General features: G+C 42.3%; 1 protein-coding gene across 2 annotated transcripts in view; it reads left to right on the top strand.

The window, feature by feature from the left end:
* The first annotated feature begins 1,903 nt into the window (after positions 1-1,903).
* The window catches only part of LOC131886639 (uncharacterized), an 11,342-nt gene continuing 4,137 nt past the window's right edge, over positions 1,904-9,108 (top strand). Inside the window, exons 1-2 of one of the 2 annotated variants that reach the window (XM_059235031.1) lie at positions 1,904-2,265; positions 6,041-6,641. In XM_059235031.1, the coding sequence (XP_059091014.1) occupies positions 6,473-6,641 (169 nt within the window). In that variant the 5' untranslated portion in view covers positions 1,904-2,265; positions 6,041-6,472. Of the gene's footprint in view, positions 2,266-5,906; positions 6,642-9,108 lie in introns of those variants that run through there. The other variant, XM_059235030.1, reaches the window with a different exon arrangement.

Below are 9,108 nucleotides of genomic sequence, written 5' to 3'. Positions count from 1 at the left end.
AAGATGTGTTCTTATATCCGATGCTACAGTTTCGCGGCTGCAGAGACAAAACTGATGACAGAAAACACCTTCTCTAGCTATAACTCGACGTTGTTTTGCGTGCTGATGGGGATCAAAAATGAAAGAAAATGCAAGGAGGGAAGTTTGTTGGCTGTATTTTTACGCACCAAGTACGTAGTCAATTTGTCACAGAATTACATAATGGCTATGAAGTTTGAAAAATAACCATTGATCTTGGCTTTAGTCAGATTCCTGGCCAAGCTCTGGTTTAAAGACGACTCAAACCTTTGCAGGAGGTCGTAGTCGTTAAAGCCACGAAGCAGGAGTCGCCGGTGGAGAGTTGTCCAGTCTCCCCTTGTCTCCCTGAGCGTGGGAGGGGCCTTGTCACCTTCCTCCTCGTCCACGTCATCCTCGTGGTCGTCGTCCTCAGGAGCCAGATCATCCTAAAACTCGTCCCTGACTTCGTTAATGATGTCCTCGTCAGTGGCTGGCTTGCAAACAAGCAGATCGGCGTCCACGTCATTCCCTGGAAGGGGGCAACAGTCGCGTCTTTTAGTCCTCCTCCTCCTCCTCCTGCAGCCCGACGACCATCCCACACTTGGTCTAGCAATTCCTGATGGAAGATGGCTTGATATTGCTTCACGCCTCTTTGAGCATCAAGACTCCATCGAGCAGACTGATCTTCTTGGCCAGGTCCATGGCAATGAGGCTGTTGCTTGTCTCGGACTCCTCAATCTTGTTCAAGATAAACTCTGAAATCCAGCGCCGGTAATGCCCCTATCACCACGCTGATGACGTCAGCATCGCATGGGTGGAGGTTTGCCGTGGTGTTTGGTGGGGGAAGGACAAGTTTGATGGCAATGAGCTCTTCATTCAAGTCTGGAGGGTGGACTGAGCAGTTGTCGAGGAGGAGAACCATGCGCTTCTACTGCATCCTCAATTCATGATCCCACTGGTGAAGGCAAGCTGAGCAGATCTTCGAGGTTATCCACGCATTCTTGCTTGCCTCATAGTCCACGAGAAGCGACATGCCTGTTCTGACGATTTTTGTCTAATGTCTCTTATCTTTTCATACCCTTTAAACATGTGAATGCTTGTCTGAGGAAAAACTTGTATCGGTTGAGCTGACCGATGGAAAAATAACAGTACGAATAAGTTGATCGACGCCATTGCATGCTTCCCACAAATATATGTGCTTTAACCTATATGGCCCATCTTGATTGTGTCAAGTCGCAAGACAAAAAACCAGTAGTCGACAAGGAGAAATCCTTGCCCCCACACGCCCTTGAAGAACCTGGGTTTGTCTGCCTTGCCAAAGATCAGAGCCATCCTGACCTCTCCCTTTGTGGCTTCCTCCAGATGATCCTGCTATTATATCCGATTTGCTCTTATATCCGAATCTCTTAGATCCGATTTTACTGTAATGATAAACGCTGTTTTCAAGCATGAGAAAGGTCCCCGGTTCGATTCTCTTCCTAGACTTTTATCAAGGAAGCAGTTAGACTCTAACCACACCTACAGTTGAAGAACCAATCTGATACAGACTATGAGACTCCCTATAGTCATAGGACAAGAAACATTGGACAAGGTGATGGCTGGTTTCGCAAGACGGGTGAGAATCAGCCCTTCGACCCTAGGACCCACCAGTTAAAAATTTGATTATAAAGTGTGTCTATAACACCAATAGCTATATCTTTTTCCCAAGTACTTTCGCTCTTGGGCAAAGAACAGCACAAAGCAGTGTGTTTCAATAATGAAGTGCAATTACGTGACTCCGCTCTTTTCGATAGAAGATCCTCACCGAACAAAAGTGGCCTCTTTCCTAGGGATGCTCGAGGTGTTCGTTCCTCCGTTCACTAACTAAATCAGAGGCACTCAAGGACCCACCCCACCGCTCTTGCTGCTCGATTTTCCTCGTCGTTCTCGTGGTCCCCGAACATAAAGTTGCTCCTGGGGTCTCGATCAAAGTGGAACGAGCCAAGGTGAAAGAGTGTAGAATCTTCATCATTTGGAACTTGGGTGGAACGAGCGACCCAGCCTCGGTTACGACTAACTGGGGAACGCTTTCCCTCTCGCTCCAACTCCCTTTCTCTCTGTTCTTTCAATGATCGGAATACGTGTCGTCGTTGGCGTCAATCGGATTGTGGCAGTGCTCGCAACAGGAAGTGAATGAGTGACCGTCTCGTTTTCCTCATGGGTGTGATTTAATTGACCGCAATCAAATTGCGGATCACTCAGACCGCCATCAAATTCGCTGCCGATTAGGTGAGACTTGGCCTCTTTTTGATCAGTTGTACCCTAGATTAACTCTCAAATGACTCGACACGCCTCGAGTTCGTGTTTGGAAGGATTCCGAGTTATTTTCGTTGATTAATTTCATGTCTCCTGAAAAATAACACGAATTTTTCCTGTGGGATAAAAGGAACTCTTCCAAAGAACTCTTCACTCCCATTTCCACTTCAAGGGTGGTATCTGAATTATTGCTGGTACATTCTGTACACTCACTCACTCACTCACTCACTCACTCACTCACTTATTGGAAGCACTCGAAGTAGTTGCATTGTGTGTGCGGTCTCTCTTGAGTAGCTATTTCCCTTAGCTTAGGTATTCTTGGCCTTCATCACTTCGGCACTTCGGCTCTCTGACAGTGTAATACGAGTGGCATGCAATTAGATTGGGACAAAAGTTGCTCTTGGCCTCTTTTTGTGGGTCCATACCGTACGCTGTGAGCAGTCAGCCGAGTTAATGTTGGGTGTTCACAAAGGGAACCATTCAATGCCTATTACTAGAGACCTAGTAACACCGGGGCACTGGTACCATAAAGCCCTTTGGGACATCACCAAATACCCTACTTCTGCCTCGTATCCTGGACGTTATGGTTTGTGAGCAAGAACGCTTTCTGACCTCTTCTACGTATGTAGTTATGTAGTGAGTGCATGCACACGTACACGTATCTTACGTAGAGGAGGAATGAGAAGGTCCATGTGAAAACTGAACTCGCCTAAGCAGTGTCTGTGTTATTGAGATTGGGGTTCTTCTTGTAAAGATGAGGAAAGTTCTTTCTAAAGGTTGATTCATGATTCTTGATAAACTTCAAAAGCACGGCTTCAAAATACACTTTATTAGAATTTCCGCCTCGTGAGTCTCCAAAATCCGAAATTGGCCCCGTGAGATTAAAGAGTCTTGAAAGTTCCATGGCTCTTCGCTTCAAGGTCTTGGTGCAGCCTAAGGGTTTTTGGACAAAATCTGACACGTGTGTTCTGTGTAATGGCCACGTTCTCGGATATACTGGGCAATCAGATTGTATTCAAGCTAGGGTATACGTGCAAAGGGTCAAGACGTAATTTGCGAGTTTCAAATTGAGACACAAAGCCTTAAGTACCCTAGATTTCAGTTCTGACCAGCCATCACTCATTTGGTTGGAGGAGGAGTTTAACTAACCAAAGTTGAATCATACATGGAGACACTTGGAAATCAGGAAACCAAAGAGAACTGCATTGTTCTTGCAATCATACTCACGCCTAGCTGGCAAAAGTTCTAATATACCTCAAGAAATTTTTTTCGAACGCGGAAAGGCCAACCATTTTCCTTTGCACTTTTGCGTGGGGTCTTTGGATAGGAAAGGAAATTGAACAATATTGGTTGAGTAGATTCTTGGTTAAAAGTGTTCAAAGCCATCTTCAAATCAGTGATACACAAAGACCATTACTCGATCATTTTCGCACTTTAATGGCAATATAGTATCGGGGATTACATTTCTTGCCACGTTTAGTAATACCCGTAAAAACCTGAACCAAAAAAGTATGCACGAAAATGCAAACACAAAAGTTAGGTTTCAAAGCATATTATGTACTTTCATCAACAACCACAACGATTTTCCTATTTGTTTCTCTGAATCTTAAAAACGAACTACAAGTATGATCATCATTTGGTTTTGTTAAATTTTAGCTTCCACCAAACGAATGTCAAATGGTACAAGGATTGGTATCTCAAAGTATTAGCATGTTCTATATCTTACTCGAATGCCAAGGAAAACCATCAGCGAACCTTTGTAATCCAACAAATAAAACCTTGATCTGGGTAAACGTATCCCGCCTAAGTTCATTATGTCCATTTCTTTTCCCCTTTTCTTGCGGTCCACTTTTCGGACGCTCATCGTTGATTTGTCGGATCAAGATAGTAACACAACATCCGGCCAAACTTGGGGCCCTGTTTATGGGAAAGATCTCCTTGGTATTCTTAGCATTGAGAAGAAAGGAAGACATGTTTCCATGTGGATCAATTCGGTTCTAAGGCCCCATTCTTACAACGGGAAGGAGTACGTCCTAAACAAACTTTTGGGGAGGCTTAAGGATTGATTGCACACTCTCTTGAAGAGAAGCACGTGCGATGTTGACTTCCCTAGATTTTTTGGGCGCGAAGCTTGGGCCTCTTAAGAAAAGTCCTACTACCACATTGATATGTCTCCTGCCAACAACAACAACGCCAAACCAATCATTTCCCCCGATATCGGATTTTGGCCATGACTGGGAGGGCACAAATTAATTTTTCGGAGGTACCCACTTAAATGACAAGTCCAAATTCCGTCTAGTTCCAATATTGGAGAATCAACAAAGTCTGCATTTGAGTTAAGGCCCCTCCCCCAGAAAGGGATGAGGCTCAAATCTAAAAGAGTAGTCAAAGATATGCCCTCACGTTTTAAAATCGAGATCTGGATATTTCATATTTCCACCCACAGACCAAATGGCACAAGCATCATCAAATTATACTTCAAAACGGCTTCTCTGCATGTTGGCCTGTGATGTTCCATCTGGACCATTTAATGAACACTCCAGCTACTCTCTTTATCCAGACGTTAATACCATTAGTGTTTGAACACCTTTATGAGTAAAAGAATGGTGGAATATCTTAAAATGTTTTTAGTTACTAGGCCTTTGCTTGCTCAGGATAAAAATGGTTGTGTACGACCTCAGGCTAAAATGCCATTTCTCACCGGGTCAGGGTAAAGCACTTCCCTTTGTTCCTTTTCGTTCCTTTTGATTAACTGAAAAGGAGTCGAAAAATGTCAAGCGAGGTAGTTGATTACCTTTTTGGCCTTTTAATTTTCATTGTGTGGCCTTGGGGCGTTTCAGATGCAGAGGATGCGACTTCTCGCTGACAGCATAATTTAGGATCATTTCAAACATCTGACTCACCTTTGAACCAAATCTCTAGCCATGATTTAGATGACAGACCAACAAGCACCTACGTACCTCACTTTGCTCAAAGTTTCAATAGCATAAGCCATAATAAGAATGGACTTGGTCTCACTTTCAATATTGCCTACAGGGTTCCCTTCTTTATCTGATATTGGGACGACATTGTCGCAACATATACAAGGGATTCATTCACAAAACTCCATCTTTGCAAGGGTCCCTCAGTGAAAATAAGTCGAATCTGTTCGATGCATGGAACGGGAAAATGGCAGAGTGCACAAAAGTCCTTCAATCTCTTCTCGACTCCCTTGGGAGTCCATTGCGATTCTTAAGAAATAACTTGGAGAACAAAAAGTGAAAGCATCTCAGTCGCAGCATCCCAAATCCCAATCCTGAAAAGATGTCCTTTTTCGAGTTGCTGCATAACATTAAGATCTTTCAGACGAGTACCTACTACAGTAAAATCATTCTGAAAGCTGTCAAGATGCGCGCTAACCATTGGTGACGACCAAATGGACTCCAAGAACTCCAAATGGAGGTACCTTTTTCTTACTGACAGGCAACTAGATACCGTAGTACAGTACAAGCCAGAATTGGGTGCGTCTCCAAGTTTCACAGCCTAACTGATGTTACGACTCAATCTTGTCCAGATCCCCGGAAAATAAGCGAACTAAACTCTGCTCGCAAATGAAGAGACAAATGGTTGCAGCTTGAAGTCTGTTCCTAATTAGTCCTTCTGAAAACACAACTGAGTGGCAAAATGGGCTCAGCATGCAAACAACAAACATTCCCAGGCTCGTAAAAACTCACCTCATAAAACATTTATGGGTCTTTCTCGTTTTCAGCACTAAGATCCTCCCTAGCTCCCTCTCTCTTCTGACTCTGGCAACGTTTGTTTGCGTCTTCGAGGATTATCTTGATGAAACGTGGATGATGAGCTTGGCAATGAGCACGATTGTCTTTCTTCACTGACACAAGCCACCAATCCAGGCCCACCCGAACAAAAGAGCGATCATCACCCATTGTGTTTGTGTGGATCTTGTGCTCTTTCCAGGAAGAAATAAAATTTCCTCTCGAGTTCCAAGCACTCGCCCAGGAAATGGGGTCTTGATGCGGAACAACGACCGTGATGAGGTCATTTTACAGAGTCAACACGTGCTTCGTTCATGGTCTTGAAAACCTCAACCAACCACCACTAAACTTTCCATGTCTCCAAGATTGAGTGCAGATTGAGTGACGTGCTTCAGCATTCCGGTTTTGACCGTCTCTCTTGCCTCATGTCTCAACTTCGGGATTGTTGGGTCGATTCGGACGAGCAATCCGAAGTCCGTCAAGCTCTTAAGATGCATTTGGAGCGGAACCAGGATGATCCGACCAACGGTACACATCCGGGATATGAATCTGTTAATGGTCCTTGGCAAATAACAAGCACCAGCTCAAAAGACGGTAAGGCGTTTGAGTGGGATAATGCGAAGGGACATCCTCACATGTATAGAATATTATAGACAGACAAGCACGTTTTTGGGCGAGGTTTCTTAGAACTTGAGATAGTCTTGATTGGGTCTCAAGCGTAAAAAAGGTTCTTTTTGTGGTGTGCTTAATGGAATCGAGTCACCTCTGTTAGAGTCATTGGTGGCGTTTGGGATAAACAATGTTTTTATTGAGACACAAGTAATTTAGGCATAATCTAGAGGCTAGTGCTCTTTGGCTGAATAAGTGAGGCCATTAGCTTTCGAATAGTTTGGATTTTGAATCCTCCTCTCTTGGTGCAGGGAATTGAGCTGCTTGTTGTGGCCAAACAATTATTGGCCTAAATATTTACCATTGCATTCCAATCATGCTTAAAGAAAAATTTGGTGATACTCCATTAAAAATTAACATTGAATATAGGGCTTGTCAAGTGAACGCGTTCATGAACAACTGACGTTATTCCTTGGAGTAAAATCGAAGACAACATGCCCAAACAAACCGCACTGCGCATGCATTGAATATTGCCATTTATTTCATTTTACCTGCTTGTCTAAGCAAATAGCATTGTCATACTGAAACAATTTGATAGCGCGATCACTGAACTATACCAAACATGTTCAAACATGCCAGTTAACGGGGATATTTGACTTAGTTCTCCCTCCCAAAAATGCTCAAAATCAGGGTGTCAGGCCACATTTTGCCTTGAATTTCATTCACCTGACATGCCCTATAGAACACCTTTTTTGACGAATAAGGAAGGTCCCTAGTTCTCAAAATAACGCATTTTTAAATTAAACAACTTTTAAACGAATTGGAAATTTGCAAGGAGTCGATATCTAAATTTCATTTTTCCTCAAAAATTTGAACCTAGATAAATAGTAGTAACTTTTCAAAAGATAATATGGGCACCCTTACCCATGGCTCTCTTTGCATCAAATATTTACGGTGGCGAACATCTAGAAATTTGATAAAAAGCGCTAGCAATAATGAATACCATTCCGATCAAATTTCAACCTTGCAAAATGGATGAAGGTGCAGATATTGTCCAAATTCATGCAACCAAATATGGTTAAGAAACTTGTAGATTAGGCTCAATACTGTGAAATGAGCATAAACTGACCCAGGAAATTTGAAACGCAAAAGACAGCTCTTCTTTTATTTATCATTCGTTTCCCCCATCCCTCAAGCAACTTCTAAGCCCCCTTGAAAATGCTTTTCCCCAAGGGATAACTCTGAGCAAGCACTTCTGACACATATGAAGTTGGTTCCATCGTAACTCAATTGGAAGCAAGATTTTCTTGACGAGTCAAGACCAACTAGAAAAATGATTTGATGACCAAGTATTGACTTATTGATTCTCATGGAAATCTGGATTCAAGCCAACATGAAACACTTTCGAGATTGAGCCAAAGAAAATGCATGTTTACGTATATTGTTCGTGAGATACACATCAATCGCCGACCAAAGAAATTATCTCTTTTCATCTGGCCAAATTCTGAACCAAAACCAAGGTATTAGGGTAAAGAGGGCATCAAAATTTTTATCAAAAGTCACACGTTTTGTCCTTGGTGTGCTTAAATGTTCTAAGCAAGCAAGTAAGAATATAAGGGTGAAGCCCACTTCAATCTCGTGTTTCTAACAAAAACCTTACCAATCGTCACCACTACAAAGTGTTGAGCCAAAGAACCTTCGAGGGTATACAGTTTTTTATGAATACCCAATGATCCTGGGAAGGAAGCAAAGCCACATTTTTTGTCATTTTCTGGTCATGATACTGAGAGACCCTGGGAAACACAAAACCAAAGGCAACCTATGGAGCCCCTAAAGAATTAAAGCTGTCGGAGTTGTTCCAGTTAAGATCACATTGACAAAAACTTGCAAGCTACACAGACATATGGGAAGGGCTGACGTTTCAATAAAAGGGTAATCCCCTCGTTTAACAATTTCATTTCATTGCATCCTAAGATCAACGTTCCAGTGTCATTTTTTCCCTTGTGAGCATCGTGTCTCGTTTTACAAAAATGCCATGTTCGCACACTGTCCCTTGCCNAAACTCTGACTTTATTTCTTTATGTTATTCTACCCCACATAAAAAAGTTACATGTCTAAACACATTAGAAAAATTAAAATTTTCAAAAACCTATTCTATGTAAAATGGGAGCACGTCTAATTATCACTTCACTATAAATTATAATATCATCGATTACACCGTTACTTAGTAACATGGGATTTAATGGTCCAAATTTAATCGTTTTAAGCCCCAAAATGTCAAAGGTTTTTTGAAAACTTTAGTTTTTCTAATGTGTTTAGACATATAAGTTTTTTATGTGGGGTAGATTACCATAAAGCAATAAAATCAAAGTTCTTCCCTATGACTTTCTGAGGGAAAAATTGCGAAGATGTGTTTCTGTCAAAACTCTAAAGGGTAATTTTACCACTGCGT

The sequence above is a fragment of the Tigriopus californicus genome, chromosome 9, assembly GCF_007210705.1.
Source record: "Tigriopus californicus strain San Diego chromosome 9, Tcal_SD_v2.1, whole genome shotgun sequence".
Lineage (NCBI taxonomy): Eukaryota > Metazoa > Arthropoda > Copepoda > Harpacticoida > Harpacticidae > Tigriopus > Tigriopus californicus.
The sequence above is the reverse complement of the archived record's forward strand: the minus strand, read 5'-3'. Positions and strand labels throughout refer to the sequence as shown.